Source organism: Cygnus atratus, chromosome 2 (assembly GCF_013377495.2).
Source record: "Cygnus atratus isolate AKBS03 ecotype Queensland, Australia chromosome 2, CAtr_DNAZoo_HiC_assembly, whole genome shotgun sequence".
In the NCBI taxonomy this organism is placed as follows: Eukaryota; Metazoa; Chordata; class Aves; order Anseriformes; family Anatidae; genus Cygnus; species Cygnus atratus.
This window is the reverse complement of record NC_066363.1, coordinates 79,721,339-79,742,733: the sequence shown is the minus strand read 5'-3', so window position 1 is coordinate 79,742,733 and position 21,395 is coordinate 79,721,339. Positions and strand designations below refer to the sequence as shown.

Below are 21,395 nucleotides of genomic sequence, written 5' to 3'. Positions count from 1 at the left end.
TGTGGGGGTTTCTGGCATCTCCATGTTATTTCCATTAGTGTAATGGCACCACTAAACACAGTAGAGCTCTGTGCTTCTTAAGGATGTTTTCATCCTTGGCTGTCGTCTGCTTCTCTGTCACATCTTTGCTTCCTCCTTGCCTTGTCCCCACATTTAAAAGAAGTATGAGGCATACTGTTGCCTGTCACCTCTCAAAATACAGAAATATAAAATATTATTAAATAATATTGTATAGTTGGTTTCCTTGTTTCTTAAAATCATTTTATAAGATCTTTCCAGCACTCCAAAGCTTTCCTCATATGGCCTCATTTAGCCACTGTGTTTCTTTTTAACAATGCAGGGTTAGTTTCTTTTGCTCTGGTGGAAATTAGAATAGATAACTAGTAGCATTCCTTTACTCAGTCTGCAAGCTACATGCTTTTTGTGTAGCTTCTTTGGTGTTGTACTTTACAAAAACAGGTCTTGTCTGATGTTCTGTAATGCTACGGAAAAAACAGTACAGCACTCTAACCTCTTTGAACATCAGTCGTTCTTACAGTGATCACCAGGGCTTATTTCTTCTTTTGAGCTCCTTTATCCACCAATTTGAACTCCTTAATTCACTTTTAAGTGCCCTGGAGTATTTTGTTCTTTTCTTTCAGACTGAGAAATGCAGCGAGTGTTCTGGGTTATAAGTAGTAGTAAGATCTCCTGAGGGACAGCAGGGGGAACTGCACCAGATCTGTGCCAGCTTTCATCTTTCTGGCCTGAAATACCTGCATCACTTGCGTAGGTTTGGATGTAATCTTGGTTAAACAGCTCCCTTATACTGGGATGTTAGTCCATTCACAAGCCTGGAAGCTTACAAAATGGCGTTATACAATTGACATCCAGAAAATCAGCTACATGCTGACTGGCAGTCAACTGATAGAAGAATGTCTCCCCTTTGGGATTTTAAGTAGTCGAAGTAGAAATAGCATTCCCAAGCTGTTAACAGCTCAGCCACTGACTGAATAGTTCATTAAACTGCACCTAATTTCAGATCTTTCCAGGACTTCAGAAGTTTACTTTCTTCTAGGTCTTCATTATCTTTCCCCCCCTCTTTTTCTGCTTTACTTTGTGGACAGTGAATGCAGGATGAAATCATCTTGTTCAGATGCTGTGTATTTGCATCAGTGGACCTCATGTTGTACCCCATGCTGTTGCCTGCCTTGTATGTAATATATGATGGTTTCCTGTATAAAAGGCCTACATGATATCCTGTTGTCTTGTATGATTCACTTTAACAACCGAAACCTAAGTACAATTTACTAAACAAATAACAAAAGAAAAAAAAAACAAGAACTTGTGTGCTAAAATAAGGCTCTAGGTGTCTAATTTCCTGTTAGAAGTTTTAGTGGAGTTACTTGTTTCAAAACTAAGCTTTTTAACTTGCTTTAACTGGAAGTTGTTCAATTTCTATCTGTTTTTTCTCACGTGAGTGTATTGGATAACATTGTTGCTCAACCTCCTCAAAGATGCTGATAAGCTAATGAGATAAAAATGGTATCCAGGCTTAAAAACATAAATGCTGGAATAATTTAAGGAGAGGTCCTTCTTTGAATTCTCTCAGGATTGTCATTCTTGATGGATTTGTGTTCCTATGCATTAATATTCATGTATTTTTTACTAAGGGAAAAGGATGAAAACTTTTCTTTCTGTTGTCTCCTATTCCATCTATATTGTTTTTGCAGGTGCTTCTGGAGATCATGTTTATACATTTTGTTACACAGCAGAAAGTGTAGACTTTGGAGCACAAGATGCATCCAAGCTTGACACTTGGGTTTTTGACCATGTAAAGGTGAGCAAAGAATCTTCTTATGCTACCTGTGTATAAAACAGAGGTAACGTTTATTTTACTATAGATCTGGAAAATAAGAAATTTTTGAAAGAGATATCATTTGAGGCAGTAAGTATTAAACAGAAAAAAACGCTTGAATTGATTATCATGAGTCATGTAATAGATTAGAGGAAGTGTGTCATTCAATACTAATTAAAATGCTAATAAACGTACCCTTTTAACAAATACTCTTGGCTTTCCTTAGACTTAAATTTGCATATTATCTGAAACCTATCTTTTTAGAGTACTACAGACTGTTTAAAATTTTGTGTGATTAGTTAAGAATTTCCTAACAAGTATCTGGATATTAGGAAAAATTTCTTTACTGAAAGGGTCTTGCAGCATTGGAATAGGCTGCCCAGGGAAATGGCTGAGTCACCATCCCTGGAGGTCTTCAGGAAACATTTAGAGGTAGAACTTAGTAGGATGGTTTCGTGGTGGACTTGTCAATACTACGTTAAAGGTTGGACTTAGATGATATCTTAGAGGTGTTTTCCTACCTGAATGAGGTAGGGAGAAACAGGACTTCGTTATGGAAAAAAAAATGGGCAATATTATTTGCTTCATTTCTGTCAGGACTCAACCTACTCCAAGTATAGTGTTGCTTGTTCTGATGCGTGTAGATGACTCCTGATTATCTGCTGAGGCTGATGTTATGCTGTGACTGCCCGAGGAGCCATGGTTAGTTTTGTTAAAAAGGCAAGTTAGGCCCTGAAGCAGGATTACTCATTCACATGGTGCTCTGCTCAGCTAGACAGTCTTCTGTGATACTACCATTGTTTGTATTAATATCCAATGCACATAGTACTTAATTTGTGAATTCCTGTGTTCATGTTATGCTGTGCTACTTCAGTTGTCCTGAATTAAGAAATGCTGTTAGTGGGTGTTGGTGCATAAGTCTGTACGTCAATGGAGTGATTAGGTGGGGTTTGACTTTCTGTGTCTCATAACAATGTTAAATGCAGTTCAAGTCTTAATAAACTTCTTCCACGTGATCTTTGGGCTGGGTACATTAACATTAGCTGCAGTGTAAATCAAATCAAACCTAAATAAAAACAAATAAACCAATATATAAACCAAATCAGCATCAGTGGTAGGGAGCCAAGGGTGGGCCTGCTTAAAACGATGATGTAGGGTTGAAAAGTTTATTACAAGTCACCAGTGTTCAAAGGAAGTGATTTTCTGAGTTTGCAAACAGAAAGATGATTTTTGTTTTGTTTTTTAACCATCGCCCTCTCTGAACTTGCACCTGTGCCAGGTTGTTTGTTGTAATATGTATGAATAATACAAATCAAATTAGGCTGTCAGTTACCCTTGAACAGTTGCCTTAAAGTTACACCCTGCTGTCATTTAGAGTTGCACAGGTATATGAGGGTGGTGCTACCTTTCTCTTGTTTTAAAACACACAATGACATTTCTTATTTCAAACTATAATGATATGCTTAATATATGTCATTGCTGATGACTTTTTCTTGGAACCAGCACCCACCATTATTGTAGAGGCTTATTTTGCCTATCTAAATTTCATGCTGTGAATGGGTAGGACTTGACTGACTAGTGTAAAATACTCATTTCATTAATCATCTCTTCAGTTACACATCAGCGATTGCTTCTGAAGCATGAAACTTGAGGCTGCCTGAAACAGGTCACTCTTCTACTATAACTCCAGCATCTGTCTCAGCCACGCTGATGTGAATATATGGGTAACAATGATAATGTGCTGAAATCTGAAGTCTACTTTTTCTACAACACGTATTTGAGATAAAATTAAAGGCAGGAAAATGCTTAACAACATATCATTTGACTTTGTCTTGCATTTCTGGTCCCCGAATTTGTGTCTCCTGCTCTAGGAAGTAAAAGACAAAGGTGTGCCCCCTCTTTGCTGTGTAGTTAGCAGGTCCCAAACATCACGAGGCCTTTTGCGGTTTCCTCTGCCTCCCAAAAAGATGGGGATAAAATGGAGAATGGCCGACTAATGTTATAATGTAATGTTAATGGCTGTTAGCTCTGTCTCTGTGGAATTGCTTATTCTCTTCAAAAGTGCTAAGTAGCAGAAACTCAATTAGTCAGGAGGTATGTAAACTCTGACTAGTATTTGTGTATGCATTGGAAGCAGATTTCTTAAGTCATGAGTGGAGGAAAAAACGTAAGATTCTTTATAGTTCCTACAATGTCTATTTATGGTATAAGGACATCCTAGCCCTTTCTGAGAACAGAGGAAGCTAGGTATAGACTAGATGATGTGAGTGGTTATCTGCAGCTTGATTAAAGCTTTGTGGCATGTTAATGTGTGGTAGTAGTTTGTGGGTGCTACTACACCCACCTAGGCCACTTAGGTATGGGGTTATTGGACTTTTCCAGAAACCTTCAAAAATAACTAGCAGACCAACTGGAATGTGGCAGGATGTGACCCAACAATTTTCAGTTAATGACCTTTACCTGGATCATACTTTGACTTCGCGCTGAAAAAAAAAAAGGGAACAAATGCTATAAGACTAGGTTAACAGTAATAAATAAATATTTCAAAATGCATTTCTGATTTTTTTTTAAATGTTGGGGAAAAATGCTTTTATAAGATTGAACCTAATCGTATTTAGTATAAAATGATTAAAATATTCCAAGTATTCATACAGTCTCTTGGAGATGAGTCTCAGTAGTGGTCTGACCACAATTTATTATGACCACAGGTTCAAAATACTTTTAAAATATTAAGTTGATGTCTTCTGATTTAAAGGGACATGTAGATGCAGATAGCAAGCTTCTTTCTCTTTTCATTTTGCCCATAGTATTTCTTCCTTTGTCCCCTTTCTGCCAGAAACAGGCCACCCAAGCCTTCAGACTGTTCCTTGTACGTTTGCTGGAGGCTGGAGTCCAGAACTGGATCATGTTAACCTTTGAAGCTCTGCAAGCCATGTGCCATGACCTGATGTGGATTTCAATACAAATAGCTTTGTTTTAATTAGCAGTATGATGGTTGAATGATTTATTTAAATGTATAGCGCTGCTGTGCATAAGCATGCTCTATGGATATAAACCTGACATACATATTTTTATCCTGCCTTTTTAGTTTGCATCTAAAAATTGGCATAACCATTTAAACTCTCGCATGAGCACACATCAGTGTGCACAACTTTAATCAGCCAATTTAATTAAGTTGTCCTGGATCTGTGTGTGAAGAAGCTTTGTGGCAGGAGGAAGTTTGTTTAGTCTCTTTCTTCTTGTGCGTCCATGCAGTCAGCAGCAGTTTATCAACTCTACGAAAGGATTGTGCTTCCAAGGAAGGCTCTGTTTTGGGGGGAACAAGGTACCCTCAACAACTTGGTAGATATCAGTGAAGTCTATATTTTGTTCAGACATCAGTAAAGCAGGTATTTGCTAGACCTTCTAGGTACACTTTTCTTTGCTTTTTCCAATACAAGGAGGGGTGTGACACTAACATTTCTTATGATACTAAGATTTACAGATGTTAAAACCCCATTTCTCTTTTAAATGTTATGTTTTAAGCATTATAAACAACTTTTCAGTTTATTGTGAAAGTTTTTAATGGGAAATTTATTATTGATCTTCCTAAACTGTTCAGTTGTAGCCAGCATATTTATTTACCAGGAAAACAGAAAAGTTAGTTGGATTCCAGGAATGGAATTATCTATTCCTTGTAAAGCTTGTCATTAGTATAACTCAGAATCAAAGGAAAATCAAGTTGGAAGAGAGCTCTAGTGGTATTTAGTCTAGCTCCCTGCATGAAGGAATTCCAGTTACAGCAGGTTGCTCAGGCCTTCCCACTCAAGTTTTGAGCATCTTGGAGGGCAGAAATGTTCCAGCCTCTTTAGGTACCTGTTCAAAGATCTGGCTGCACTCATGGTTTCAAAAGTAATAAAAACAAGTAGTAAGTCCCTATCTTACTGGCATTTCCCGTGTTTCAATTTGTCCTTTGCCCTATTGTCAAGTGTTTCAGAGAAGTCTGGCTCCATATCCTCTTCAGCTTCCTAGTAAAGAGTTGTAGGCCAAGTTTCTCTCAGCCTCATTGTTTATTCCCACCCCAAAACTTCTTGGGGACACTTGGCTTAAATGTACAAAGGAGATAATATCACTCAACAGAGCAAATAAAAGCTAAATGAAAAAAATAGAGACAAATATGTAGTTAACGTTCAGTGGTGGCTTGGCAACTAGTGGCCACAGGTTTCAAGTTTTGTGAATGGGTACTAAAACCAGGAGGCATTTAGAAGGCTATGAGGATAGTGTTGGGCACGCAGTACAGCAACCACTTGAGCAAGGTTATTTGTTTTTTCCCCAACTATTTAGTCTCCTGTTTATCAGCTTGTCAGGTTTAGCAGCCTAAGATAATTCCTTGCAGTGAATTTTCTATTTGCATTTTGGAGCATGCGATTTTAAAAATGTTCCATGGGATAAAGTTTGCATTTGCTCTTTGAAGAGATGCTGTCTCTCAAGTTACACTCTCCTTCCCTTTGCCATATTCTTAATTAGCCTGAGGTTATGCAAGCAGTTCTGGCTGCTGCTGCTTAGGGTTAAGAGGTGGCTGGTGCTGGGGGAGCGGGGCATTTTTGGAGCATCACAGGAACTTCTCTAAAATAAAGCCTTGTTTTCCTCTTAGAGTTTTCTTTTGCTTTGTTAAGCCTTGATGTAAAGTACCTTTCTTCTAACATTCATCTATGTTTTAAGATATAAGTCCAGTAATTTCCTGTTTCTGTACTGATATTTAATTAAAAATAAAACAGAACTATACAGTATCCTGTAAATTATTGCTGTGTTCTGGGAGGCTTCTTCAGTTTGCGGTCAAATATGTGTAGGTGGACAGACACATGTGGGAAATGGAAACATCTATAAAAATAATTATACTGCTTTCTAAACAATGCAATCAGATGGCTTTTTTTTCCTTGTACCTTCATTTAAATCATCTCTGGGCTTGGGTAAGACTTTTTTTGTTTGGAGAAGAGATGGAGCATGCAAATATCAGTCTGTGGCTAGGCTATATTCAGGGGGAAAAAGGGTGGAATTGAGTACTGTCATGGCATCCTCACGCAGCTTACCATGGTGGTCTTGCTGCCAGCTTGGTTTACTTCTTGGTACAATGACTTAAGTTTACGCAAGGTGTGAGCTTTAATTTTTAGCAGCTCCACCGCCATCACAGGTATGTGGTAGGTTGCTTTTCCCTTTGGCGACAGAAATGGTTCGTTGTGTCTACCAGCATTCTCCCTAGGCTCCTGTGTGAAATTCAAAGACACTTTTCTCTAAGTTCCTGTTACTGAAAGGTCCTCTGGATGCTCTTTGGCCTGAAATCCTACCCAACCTTGTTTCCTTGGGCAGTTCTGTTTCTTGGGAGATCATGCTGAAATAGCTGTCTGCCTGCATTTTGCATTGCTGTAATATGGTCTAACTCTGAATAGCCATGTCAAGACTCAGACAATCTCAGGGGAAAATCCCCCCCCAGCATCTGCCTCGGGGATGCTTAAGTTGGACATGTGCAAGGCAGATGTATGTTCTGTAGCGCTTGTATTTGCAAAGCATGTCTTGTTTTGTTCTGTTTTAATTTGGTTTCTGCAAATGAGTTGTAGCTTGGTATCTCAGTCCTGCAGAATCTGCTTCCAAAGCAGCAGTATTGAGAACTTCGCTCCCAGCTTAAAAATCTATAGAAATATGAAGCTGTAAGTGGAGCTCACGAATGGTGCGTAGTTGCGTACATGTAGGAGGCAAAGAAGGGTTGATAACAGTCATCTGGTATGTCTCCCTAATGAAACTAGGAAAAAAAATACTTAAGTGTTGCCTGTCCTAGATAAGCTGAAACCTTGGACTGACTATATTGATGGTAGTAAGTAAAGTAAGTAAATTGGGAAGCAATTTTTCCGTCATAACTACTGGTATTTTGATGCAAAACCAGCTGCATTTTAGTTTTAATAGGCTTCCTGTCGTCTTTGTCCGTTCTTCTCAGATTAACATCTTAATGGCTTATTCCATACAGAGCTTCTTTAATTCTTCAAGAAGTAATCAAACATTGTTCTCTGCACTAAATGAAGAAAAAGTGGTTCTGTTCCTGCATTTGCTAGGCATAGACACGAATGGACATGCTCATCGGCCAAACTCAAGGTAATTGGAGAGGTTAAGTATATCTTTCTTATTAGTGTTGAGTGTATACAGTAACTCTTTTTTTCTTGACCTTGCTCTTTATCAAGCCCCAAACAAGACTTGCAGTCCTGAGGGTTTCTACAATAGGCCATGTATGTCACCATGATTACTTATGCTCTGAATTTTGAGGGGTTTCTTGTTTTAAGGTCTTCTGTATAGAAGTTTTTTGTTGTTTGTTTTTTGTTTGTTTGTTGTTGGTTTTTGCTATATGTGTTATGCTTGGTTCCAATTCTCTACTCAAATCTGATTTTTAGCAGGTCCTTTAATTTATACATGATCTAGAGGATGTGTAGGGACTTGCATTTTCACATGTAAAATGTAAATGATTTTTGGATTCTGCATGGCTGACAGTTTGTAAGGCTGGTTCTATAGAAAAAAGTAAGTTCAGAAATAATGATGCTGAAATTTGTCAGCCATCCTTTACCTTTCCTAGGACACTTGAATGAAGAGTTTAGATTATTAACAGTATTCATCATCAGTTCACCTTGCAGTAGGGTATTTGAGAGATTTACTTTTGTTTAGACAAATGTTTTGTATATAGGATTTTATATTTTTTCTGTTCTCTTGATGTTTGCAGAATCCTTGTTCTGATTTTCTACATCATTCCAAAGTTTATATTTGTTGTGTGTCTCGTGTTCTTTTCTATTTTGGTGTTTTCAACTTGACTTTAGCAACAGCAACAAATAGAAAATCGGTTGGCCAATAGTTAATCTTGGTCACTGTCTCTAAAAAATACATGATTTTTTAGGTTTAGAGTCTGACTCAAACTCTGGGATCTGTGCTGATCTATGAATAGTCTCAAAACAGTTCTTGCATTGTGAAGTCTTAGTTACTAGCTTAAAATAACTTCTGAAACTTCTAATTTAATGTTTGAATTTTCCGGAATTCCTTAATTATGATTCTTAATTCTTAGAATCACAGAATGGTTTGGGTTGGACCCTTAAGGATCACCTGGTTCCACCCCCCTGCCATGGGCAGGGACACCTCCCACCAGACCAGGCTGCCCAAAGCCCCATCCAGCCTGGCCCTGAACACCTCCAGGGATGGGGCATCCACAGCTTCTCTGGGCAGCCTGTGCCAGGGCCTCACCACACTCTGAGTGAAGCGTTTCTTCCTTGTATCTAATCTAAGCCTACCCTTTTCTGGTTTAAAACCATTTCCCCTTGTCCTGTCATTACACTCTCTGGTAAATTTGCTTCATTACTGTGGGTAATAAGCTGTCCACAATCAAGGACCGGTTAGGTTTGCAATACAAACAAAAAGCCATTGAGACTGTAGTGCAAGGGACTTTCCAACTGCAATGTGACAGTTTAGTATCTCCCATTAGACTTAGAGGAGAGGGAGTTTTACATCTAGAATGCCTTTTTTTAGCTTGAGGTTCTGTGAGGAGTAAAGTTGGGCATAATTACTGTGGATAACTTGCTTTATACCAAACGCAAAAGCTACCTTGAATCTAATAACTTCTTGTTTTTTTTTTTCTCCAGGGAGTACAAGGAGAATATTAGAAAAGTTGATGAGGGTGTAAAAGAAATTGCTTCAATGCTTGAAAGCTTCTATGGAAATGATGGAAAAACTGCATTTATCTTAACTTCTGACCATGGAATGACAGATTGGGGTGAGCATTTTTAAATGTTAACAGTCAGCTGAGTTTATGGGTGGGAGTCGGATGTGGGATATATAACTGGAGTGGGATTAGAGCTCTGTCCCATTAGAAGCTTTGGAGCTTCTGCTTTGATCTGATAAGTACTGCTTGTGTATGAACCCCATGTGAATTAGGAAATGGTTAATGGGGACTGCAGGGGCCCTCATCAGTCCTGTGACAGCTGAGTTGCATATCTAAACAGAACTGACAAAAAAAAAGGTAAAGCTCAACTCCAATTCTCTTAGTGGCTGCTAAGGGGAAGAAAAAGCCCTGAATACCAATTCTATCAGTACCTCTTTGAGGAAAACGAGTCCAAACAGGAGACTTATTTGGTTGCCAATAGCAAAGGTGGTCTTGTTCAAGTCCAGGTGGGACAGAAAGTTATCACTTTGGTCCTGTGAGTGCCTGGGAAAGGTGGTGAATCAGACTGGGAGCAGGTGACCAAGTTTTCTGGGGTGGTCTGTCTTCCCACTTGTGCTTTTAGGTACACCAGAAAGGATGGGAGTGCTGCGCGATCTTTTTAGAAGAGGCTGGTGCTGGAGAGTAGGAGGAGCAGCGGTGAGGACAGGAGAGGGAGGCAGGTGGCCAGCCAGGCTGGTACTCACAGAGGGCACTTGTGAAGGGCACAACCATAGCTGCTGAAGGACTGGAGGCAATTCTGATATAACAAGATTTAGGGCAGATGAGGAGAGTTTCCTGAGGTCAATTCCTTTAGACAAATCTTTTCCCCTTTCTTTTTTCCTCCAATAATATTAAGAACGTTGCCGTCCTTGCGTGCTACCAACTGGAGGGATAAGTCTGTCTTATTATGCTGTGTGTGCTCGTAGCTATTAATTGTGACACTTCTGAATCAAGGTGTGGTCATGCCAAAATTCAGCATCTTATACCATGTGAAATCCTGAACTTTTCTAGCGGATGCTATTCAAGCTTTCTGTTGTCAGAGATGACAAAAGTATTCATATCTATTCAAAATCAGCCTAATTGCCATCTGCTCATTTGCAAAATGGTCTGCTTTGAATATTATTTATTGTTGAGCTGGCTGCCACTTAAAATAAAATTGAAATTTGATTTTTTTGTTTAAAGTAATAATTTTTTAAATATATGTATATGCAAGTGTCTGTGTGTATATATACATAAAGACAGATATTGTATGATATATATGATCAGAGGGACCTCGGGAGGTCCAACCACCCACTCAAAGCAGACTCAGCTTTGGGATCAGACGAGGCTGCTTGGGCTTTATCCAGCAAGGCCTTGAAAACCTCAAAGGATGGAGCCTGCACAGCCCCTTTGGGCAGCCTTTTCCATTCCTTGGCTGTCTTTGTGCAGGAGAGGAATACACTTCCATTATCTGCAGTCTGAACATCCTCTGTTTCAACTCATGCCTGTTGTCTCTCATCCTTCTGCCATATAGCACAGCGTAGACCTGGTTCCATCATCTTGCAAACTCACTGACACTGCGGTACAAGCAGGCTGCTGTTGTGTGTCCTGCTACAAACACACTACACACACACACTGTGGTGGTTTTACTCAGGTGGGTGGCTGAGCTCCCCCACAACTGCTCTCTCACTCCGCCTCCTCAAAGAGGAACGGGGAGAAAATACGATGAAAAGGGCTCAAGGGTTGAGATAAGGACGAGGAGATCGCACAGTAATTATCGTGACGGGCAAAACAGACCCAGCATAGGGAGATAGTAAGATTTATTGCTTATCACTAACAAGCTAGAGAAGTGAGAAACAAAGGAAAGAAACCAAAAGCACCTTCCACCCCATCCACCCTCTTCCACCTCCTCCCCCCGAGCGGCGCAGGGGAATGGGGGTTATGGTCAGTCTATAGTGCTTCTTCGCTGCTGCTCCTTCTCGGTCACTCTCGTCCCCTGTGCTGTGGGGTCCCTCCCACGGGATGCAGTCCTTGCCGAACTGATCCGGCGTGAGCTGCCCACAGGCAGCAGCTCTTCAAGAACTGCTCCAGCTATGGGTCCGTACCACGGGGTCCATCCCTCAGGAGCAAACTGCTCCAACCTGGATCCCCCACGGGTGGGCAGCAGCTCCTGCCAGGTCACCTGCTCCTGCGTGGTCTCCTCTCCACGGGCTACAGGTCCGGCCCGGAATCTGCTCTGGCAGGGGTCTTCCACAGGCCGCAGCCTCCGTCGGTGCAGGTCCACCTGCTCCACCGTGGTCTCCTCCACGGGCTGCAGCATGGAACCCTGCTCCACCATGGTACTCCATGGGCTGCAGGGGGACAGCCTGCTTCACCATGGTCCTCACCACAGGCCGCAGGGGACTTCTGCTCCGGCCCCTGGAGCACCTCTCCCCCTCCTTCTTCACTGACCTTGGCGCCTGCAAGGCTGTTCCCCAGTCCTCTCACTCTCCCAGCTGCTGTGTGGCGCAGCGGTTTTTTTTCCCTGTCTTAAATATGCTCTCACAGAGGTGCAAAACAACATCACTTACTGGCTCAGCTCAGGTCAGCAGTGGGGCCCTTACCAAATATGGGGCAGCTTCTAGATCCTTCTCACAGAAGCCACCCCTATGGCCCCCAGCTACCAAAACCTTGCCACGTAAACCCACTATACGCACACACAAATCTCTTGTCCAGGTTAAACAAATCCCAGCACCTCAGCCTCTCCTCACAAGGCATGTGCTCTTCTGACCAGTTTGGTGGCCTTTCACTGAAATTGCGCTAGAGGAGGGCCATGAAGATGATCAGAGGGCTGGAGCACCTCTCCTACGAAGAAAGGGCTGAAAGAGCTGGGGCTGTTCAGCCTAAAGAATAGAAGGCTCCGGGGTGACCTCGTTGCAGCTTTTCAATACGTAAAGGGGATGTACCAAAAAGATGGAGAACAACTCTTCGCTCTGTCAGTGACAGGACAAGAGGGAATAAATAGCTTTAAACTAAAAGAGAGGAGATTTAGATTAGATTTTCAGAAGAAATTCTTCACTCACACGGTGGTGAGGCCCTGGCACAGGCTGCCCAGAGGAGCTGTGGATGCCCCATCCCTGGAGGTGTTCAAGGCCAGGCTGGATGGGGCTTTGGGCAACCTGGTCTGGTGGGAGGTGTCCCTGCCCATGGCAGGGGGTTGGAGCTGGGTGATCTTTAAGGTCCTTTCCAACACAAACCATTCTGTGATTCGTTCCAGTTGGTTGATGTCTTTCCTCTTCTGGGGAAGTCCAAAATTGGATGCAATGCCTAGAGGCTATCTCAGAAGGCCTTACTGGGGGAGAGTAATCCCTTGCTTGGATCTATTCCCTGGTAACGCAGCCCAGGGTGCTGTTGGCCTTCCTTGCTGCAAGAGCATGCTGCTGGCTCATCAGCAGCTTGCTGTCTACCGAGTGTCCTGTGTACTCTTCAGCAGGTGTGTGTGTGAATATAAAATGGATGCCATATTAAGGTATTCAAAGACCTGTCTTTCATCTGCATTAGCCTGGATTAGTTTTCCAGTTAGTGCATGTGTTTGTTTCAGTAGGTGAAAACAGATCAGCTTTGCTGTTAGTTTGTCTGGAAGAGAAGGTAGTCTTGTTAATAAAATATATTTGTATATATTCTGAGGTGTTCTCATGTACTGGAACATTTGAAGGGGGAATGAAAGGTGACAGGAGTAAGACTTCAGGCTTTGAGAACTACTGGTCTGCCACAGTTTTCTGTCATTCCTTTCTGTCAGAAGTGAAAGCTTGATCTTCAGCCAGAAGTGTCAGTAACTTTAAAGCTGACCTGAGTGAATACAAGAGCAAACCTAAAGAAGAGGCAGAGGCCCATAGCCAGCCTTCTGAAGGCTACTTCAGTAGATTTTTATTCAAGCTTGTAGTATCCACAACTGCTACAGTCTTTCAGTGACTATTTACAGAACGGGATGGGCACCAGATTTAAATAAATAATTAGGAGGGTTGTGAGGATTTCCAGCCGTTGTTAGCAAAGGCTGATAAAAATCACTTGCTTTCTCAGTTTGACTCCATGACCTTGCTTTAAGCTGACCTCAGAGGGGATTCCTGACTGCTAACACAGGTAGTCCCACACCAACCCTCATGGCCTCTTGTTCCTGCTGCCCTCCTAACAAACATACCGCTGTGTGGTATGCTGGACAGGAGAACAGAAACCTAAACCAGCAGCACCATCTCCTTCCCTTTCCCTTGAAAAAAGTGTCTGTTCGGGGGTGCTGATGGGTGAAACAGGGAACTGACCCAGCTGAAATAATTCAGTTTAAGTTTGGATTCGACTGAAACCTGGTCCTTAAAATAGGAAGGGTGGGTACAGCTGCCTCTCTCAGCTACATCTGTCTTGCGGTGTTAATGGAGGCACACTGTCACTAAAATGCTGATAGAGCTGGTGGCTCAGATAAAATGAAAGCTCACCAAAAACCGTACTTTCCTTCTGTGATACAAGGAAATAGCTGATGCATGGAGGATGGAGGAAGTGTGACCTCCATCTGTTCTTTTCCCATATTCCGTGAGGAGGAATATTTGCTGCTTTTGAGCCCAGAGAATGCCTTCCAAGGGATTTCTGTATGTCTGAAATCTTATTTGCAGACCAGTGTGGCTATTTAAAGAAAGCAGAGCTGGCTTTTCAGTTCTGCCATAGCAATTGTACAGGCAACCTCAGTGCTATTTCCAAATTTCTATCTAATTGTTTTTGTCTTTTAAAAAATCTGCCCTTGAAGCAATGCATTTTTCTCTATCCTCTTGAATGATTAAAATATACATATGGAGGGGCTGTGTGTCTACACACACATACAAATAAAACGTATAGTCTTGTAGCGTGTGCCCTGACCAGCATAGTTTGTATAACCATCTCATTACTTTTGAGACTGGATTGTGTCACTGCTGTTGCACCTCACCCACTGAATCCAATGACCAAAGTTTCTTTCAAGCTTGTGTGGCTTCTGCTTCAGTGCAGCTGTGTTGAGATGTTGCAGTTTTAGTTTTCTCCTTTGGGCAGCTGATATGTTAGTCTGGAGGGAATTAAATTTCTCAGAGAACGACCTGCTGTTTCATCAATTCTTAAACTGTGCTACCAGGCTTTAAAGCCTTAAAAATGAACTTGCATCACTGGGAAAGGATGGCAGATGCTATGTATCTTGTCTCCTGTTTTTGAAATTGAAGTTTAATCCTTATTTGAGTACCACAGAGATCAATTCTGTGTGATTTCTAGGCACATAGCTAACTGCTCAAATCAACCAGCTCTGGTTTCCATGGAGCACTCAGGAACAGGCACATGCAACAGGATTTGAACAGGTGACTTTCTGTGCCTTAAGGCTTTTGAACGCTTTTGCTTTAGTTTTTGTATTAAGCTTCTTTTCTTTCTTTCTTTTTTTTTTCATATACAACATTATATTTGTATAGGCTTGACCTAAGTGATACCAGTTTCCCAACTTAATTCAACCTTGAATTTTGTTCCTATAACAGAATCTTAGCATACGTTCAATAATAAAAACTGTGTGTGTAAACATTTATTTATTACGCTATGCATGTTAAAGCTTACATTGTTTTTGTTTTGGTGTATTTTAGGTTCCCATGGAGCTGGTCATCCCTCAGAGACTTTAACACCACTGATTGTTTGGGGTGCTGGAGTGAATTATCCACAGAAAGTCACATCCCAGTTCTTTGAAGACAATTTTTTGAAAGGTATGTAAAATACAAAACTTAAGTGTGAGGTTTTAGTGGAAAGGGCAGTGTTCAACAGTTATATCTGTTAAGCTTCGCTGACTTCTGTTCCATTGCAGTAAATGTAACTTGCTTTGTGCGAGAAAGTGTAGAAAGCAAAGGTGACAGGACAAACATATGGGGGATATAGCAAAACTGGATAGATAATATCAGAGTAATTTCTTCTTGAGTCATGGAACTGAGGACTTTCTCTTTGCATACATAAGACTATTAACACCCTTAAAATTTAGTTCCAGAGGAGACTTACTTCTTCAGAAGACTCCTAGAGGTTAAAAGTTATTTGTACAGAAACATAAGTTGACATGTCCTAGGACCTCTTTCTAGCTCCACAGTAGAATCCTGGGAACTTGCCTAGAGCATCTTATCTCACATCCGTCCTTGTGGCTGTTGAGGAACTGTAAACAGTCTTTCTCAATGAAAAACTGTGACTATTTTACTGTTAATTTTCCCCTTTGTAACTTATTTAAGGAAAGTAAACACTGCTATTAAAAAAAAATAAATATTTCAAAGCTATAAATACTGGTTTATTGAAATTTCCTTGGGATTTGAAAATCAGATGTGATTAACTGCATAAGCTCTTCCTTTTTCATGTGTTTGACTTCTGTAGCCTGCTCTGTTTCTTAAGATGCCTTGAATCTCTCATGGTGTTTCTTGGGATCAAATGACTTTATATTTTATTGGATTGTTTGTCAAGCTGCATTAGAGAAGAGAAAATGGGCAAAAATGACTTGAGACATGAGGTTTTAACCCCACCCTGCTCTTGAGAAGGTATTTGGTAACAGATTAAACAGGACTTGTCCAGCGTAGACCATGTACATGTTGTGCTCATTATTCCCTGCTATAAAATTACAGCATGTCAGATAAAATTGAAAATTAGTTGTACAATAAACAATGGAAAAAAATGAAAACAACAGATTTTGGTGTCTGGTGGCTTATCTGCTAGACTTTTAAGGACACTTAGTGTCTTTGTTTATCCATAATAGATGATTTTACAGCTGTTGCAGTTTTGATTCGTAGCAGCTTTAGTACAAACATCAGCATTTGATTTCAAGTAATTATGAAAATGGTGTGAGAACACTTCAGAGAAGGTGACTGTTGAGCTGACATCTAGGTACACAATAGAAAAAGGGGGTGGCTGCTACCAGTTAGGAAATGTTTATTTTCCTTAAAGCAGGGAATATGTCTGCACCCTGCTGTGCCTGCTTCGTGTTTTCCTTGTAGTGGTGTGGGGTTTTTTTGTTTGTTTGTTTGTTGATTAAAAAAAAAAAAAAGCCCTTCATTCTGACCTTATTCTGCAGCCTTCCATCTGAAAATCACGGTGCCATTTGGCTTAGGCACTGGTTACAGGTTCTTGATTGTCAGGAATAATCTCTCTTTGAGTTCTGAGTGTCTTTGAATATATTGAGAGTTGTAATCTCTATTTGAGTAATAACTATCTTCTAAAAAGTGAATACGCTCTCTGTGGTAGTATGTTACATTCTGGCAGTGTATTACAGCTTCCAGTAGGCTATGCAGCATAAAAGAAAAGAAAAAATTGTTGAAATGGAACTTGACACTTTCTCAGGTCAGTACAGTTCAGCTACTCCATTAAGTTACAAATCCATATGTTTTCATAAAACTGCGATATGCAAGAAAAAATGATTAAAATAATTTTCTTGAAAAGTTCTCTGAATTTGCCTTTCCTGCCCCGTAGAAAAGAAGCTGAAACCACGCGCAGGTGAAGAGAGATTGCTTTATTACTGATGTATGCAGGTGTCAGATTTATACTTGAGATTGCATGTGCCAGCGTTCACGTTCTTGCATCTACTGACAAAATCCTTCCTCAGTTCTGAGTTACAAGTTCATGGAAACAGCACAGTATTTTCAATGCTGGCCTACCTGAGCTCTGTTCAGTGCAAGTGGGCTCTAGGCAGCTCAGTGAATTGTCTCTCCTCTCATCGCCATCAAGGGTAGGTGCCCCCAGAGGCGGTGCTGGCAGTCAGGACTCGGTCCATCCAATCTGACATGCGATGATTAGCGTGCTCCCTGGGTACTCTGATGGACACGACGCCTGCTCCGGATCGGCAGCCTTCTCCTCATCAGTCCATTCACCTGTGTGTTGCCTTCCCTCAAGGCTGCCCGCGCAATCCTTGCGGAAGGATTCACGACGGCAGAGCCCCATCCTGCGGGCAGTGTGTAGTGTTACCAGTTTGGCTGTTGCCTTGGCCCCTCAGGGAAGAGAGAAAATGGAGCTGCTCTCTAGGCTCCTCAGCATGCACACACACTGCCAGGTGGCCTTCAGATGCCTGTCCAGAGAAGCCTGTAAGTGCGTGCTGGTGGCTTTCACCCGCAGACTTCCCTTTTTCAGAGGAAGCTCAGCCTGCTTTGCTGCACATGAGGTTTCACTTCCGTGAGGTTTTATGAGAGGCTTGGTTTGGTCCATGCAGCCTCGTGCTAGTCTCTCTTCAGCTGGCACCTCCCTGCGGTTTCCCCTGGACTGTTTGCAACTGACTGCCCTGCAGGCTGCAGGGCAAGGGAAGGAAAATGTCAAACAAACTGGAAACTGCTGAACGCTGCACAGGAAACTTAAGCGGAGAGCTTGAAACACAAAACCAACTAGGGCAGCATCTAGATCCACCGTGTCTCGTTCCCAGGAGTGCAACCCAGGTTGGCCAGTTTGTAGGTGTGTCCTGTTCTTTGGGAACACTTGGATTTAGTGTCTTACAGCGCCTGGTCCAAGCCATGTGGCTCAAATTATTCTCCTCTTGAAAATATATAAACAAGGGAAGCAGAGAAGTAAAAGTTTCTAGGTTTGCTAGAAGCTTCTCCGGCAGAGCTACAGTTTCTTCCTTCCCTAGACACGTTGTATGTGTATAGACTGTTTTTCCACGTTTTTGATTGGGAAATGTTATTTAAAAGGGAAAACACATTGCTTTTATATAATAAAAATATAGGTGAGAATCTGTCTCTAGAAATACAAACCTGCTTCCAGCTCTGGGAAGCAAAAGGAAGCAAACTTGCTCATTTTGGTGCAAGTTTAATACAGGATTCATGATAAATGCTGATAATACTTCCCCCGTGTTGCTATGGGAACTCATTGCAACTATTTCTTACTGCTGTTAAGATGCATGGCTGCTGTTCAGGGTGCTCTTAGCACATAAATAACAGTGAACTCGCAATCGGGTCCCTGAAGCTTGCAGTGGTAAGAGCTAATTGCTGAAAATAAGCGTGGTACATGCAATACTCAAAATAGGGATGTTTGGGTCTGGTGCTGACAGGGTGTATTGAAAGACACAAAAAGGATGCAGCCCAGGATTTGAATGCCTATTGTTGTTTGGAAAAATAATGAGGTTGAGCCAGAACTTTGAAATATGGCTTACCAGCGCTCTTAACAAAATCCGTTTCTGCTGCCCTTAAACTTTCATTCGTTTAAACCCAGAGGATGATTGTAGACAAGGTGCTTATACTGGAAGTGGTGTAAGTGAGGCAGCTGCAATTCGGAGATGCTGGGCAGAGCCCTGCTTGCATCTGTGCTGTTTCTGTGGTGCCGTTTGGGCAAATAGCATTAGCAGGGCAGCGACCGGTCCACTTAGCTTTGTGTGTTCGTTTGGGAAAGGTGGCTGTGTCCCTGTGGCTAACATTAGGTTGGGTTCCCCAGTTGAGGATAAGTTGCCCTGAATTCTTTACTGCTGTAATCAAGGTCTGCTCTAGGTACATAGCTGACAGCATTTTAAGTACTGCGAGCAAGCCTTTCTCAGCCCCTACCATTTTTCTCCTGTGTATCTGATTTTTTTTTAGCTTGAGTTACCAAAATTGTAGGGTTTGTGGGTTTTTCTTTCTTTTTTTTTTTCTCATGTTATTGTTGTAGGTATTGGGTGAGCTAATTTAAACACTAGGAGAAGGCATGAAAAAAACACCTCAACTTTGTTTTGAAATAGCTCTCTACCCCCAGTGAAAACAGAAAATTTCCTCTTCATTTCCTTAGAGGTTAATGGAGAGCAGGAAAATGCTGTTTTCAACCAGCTTTTTGTATGATGCACCATAGCTTCAGGCGTTTGTCTCTGTCTCTGTCTTCATTGTAGTTGTTCTGATTACTAAATTGTTGAACTTTTCCCTTGAGCTTGCTTTTAGCCAGTATTGCATATGGCACATATGAAGTATGTTTGTACCACTCTGTACTGGTACATTAGAAACCTTTGGTTAACCTTAAAAAAAAAAAAAAAAGGCACTTGAAGAGATTTAAACAGTCTTCCTGAACCTGAGTTTGATTCTTTTAGTTGGTACAGAAGATAACACATCACTTTCTGTGCTGTGCTGAAAAACAGTAAAGGGCTTGGACTTTCTTCAACTGATCTGGGTCACAATTGCAGGCAGCAATTTATCCTGCTGGATAAAAGAAAATGTGAACTGAAATGAATGCATTTTATTGTTTCTGCCTGTTGTGTTCCATCCATAACCTCTCCTGAGCTAGCATCCTAAAGCCAAATTATAATTTTCTTTAGTAACAACACTGTCCAGAAAATGCCAACAAGACATTAAATGTCATTTGAATTATCCCTTTCAAATCTGTTTAGACTATTTGTTCATGTGCTCTGTTATTTCTTGTAGAGTGGAAACTGGAGAACCTGAAGAGGCTGGATGTCAATCAGGTATCAAATATACCTAATTTAAGAACTCATAAGCTTTCAAATGGAGTTTTGTGTGATTTAAACTAATTGAGGGAACTTGAATGAATCATCACACTGACTTGGCATTTCCATGGAACGTGCAGGAACTGCCCCCATACTGACCATAAGTGATCTAAGCTTCTTCATGTTAACACACAGCAGCTAGGTACAACTTCTTTTCCTGAAGATGCATTTTCACGCCATTTTTAATTGCGATAATACGCCTTTTTAGAAGGAGTGCAGTACAATATGTCAGGTATTCCTTGCAAGCTCAGTGTCAGTTATCCGAATGTAACTTGAGTAGCATCTGTTTTCAGAGTGGGATTTGTTTTTGCAAGCTGTTAGAAATAGCTTGTGATGCCTTCCTTCAACTTTCTGCTTCTTAAAGTATTTTGGATCTGAGCTATTGCCTACTCCTATGGAAGGTGCCTGGGTAAACACAAGAAAGTACAGTCTGATGGCCACGCTTCCCAAGCTAGTGAACATCTGCATGCTTTTTGCTGCATTGAAGTTAACCAGCTTTATGTTTAGCGTTGTTTTTCAGAGCTATTTTGATGTCTGTATTTTTGTCACTTTTTTCAGAAGTTGCTATCACTTATGAATCAAAACCAATTCTTACTGTACCATTGAACTGTTTTTTTTAACAAGGTCTGTAGCTATGGCCCAGCCACTTGGCTGTTTAGACAAATATGTAGCATTGCACTGTGAAGGAAGAAGAAAAGGACAACTTAACCCTTGATACTAAATCAGCCAATCTTTTATAAATCAAGGAGATAATGTACATCTGTGCACTGGCAACTTGATTCTTCCTTTATCCCATCCTATGAAACCCAGTGTATGAATAAGACTCCAAACATGATAAAACAATGGAAAGAAACTTTTACTGGAAGGTTAAAGTTGGGAAAGCTTTGGATAAGCTCCTTTCAGCAAAACCTTAGTATGAAATTAGAGTTAGATTTCTGCTTATATTATACTACATACTCTCTGACTACAAACAAATAATGTTTTGGAGTCTGCATCTGCACAGTAAACATAAGGCTGCAGCAGTGCCTTTGATTTCAGCATAGTTTCTTCAGATTTATGGTGGAGAAATAAAAAATTTTGGTGTATAGTTATATACTATAGAAAAATATAAACCTAATGAAAATCCAGTGTTTATCATCATAAGTAGAAGGTAATGGTAACTTATTTTCTGAGAAGCCTCGATGTAGGAGAAGGGACCTTCTTGAGGGTTAAGGGCTGAGTGGACACAAGAAAAAATATAGAGCCCCTCTGTGAAGGGGAGAAGTTGAGTAATCCTCACTGTGAAAACTTGGGAGGAGGAGCATTTTGAAAAGCAAAAATTGTGCAAAAAATTGGTGTATTGCTTAAAACTGTAAATATGAAATGAGTGCTTTCTGTGGTGTGTTGTCATAAAGCGGTATGCTTCTGAGTGCAGTGAAGAAGGTACTGAA

At 41.0% G+C, this 21,395-nt stretch overlaps 1 protein-coding gene across 4 annotated transcripts in view; it reads left to right on the top strand.

Moving 5' to 3' along the window:
• Window positions 1–21,395, top strand: part of PIGN (phosphatidylinositol glycan anchor biosynthesis class N) — a 111,179-nt gene that overhangs the window by 23,123 nt on the left and 66,661 nt on the right. For all 4 annotated transcript variants that reach the window (XM_035552757.2, XM_035552753.2, XM_035552754.2 and 1 more), the window contains exons 5-9: window positions 1,713–1,819; window positions 7,836–7,960; window positions 9,484–9,614; window positions 15,140–15,256; window positions 19,883–19,923. In XM_035552757.2, coding sequence (XP_035408650.1) covers window positions 1,713–1,819; window positions 7,836–7,960; window positions 9,484–9,614; window positions 15,140–15,256; window positions 19,883–19,923 — 521 coding nt within the window. The remainder of the gene's footprint in view (window positions 1–1,712; window positions 1,820–7,835; window positions 7,961–9,483; window positions 9,615–15,139; window positions 15,257–19,882; window positions 19,924–21,395) is intronic.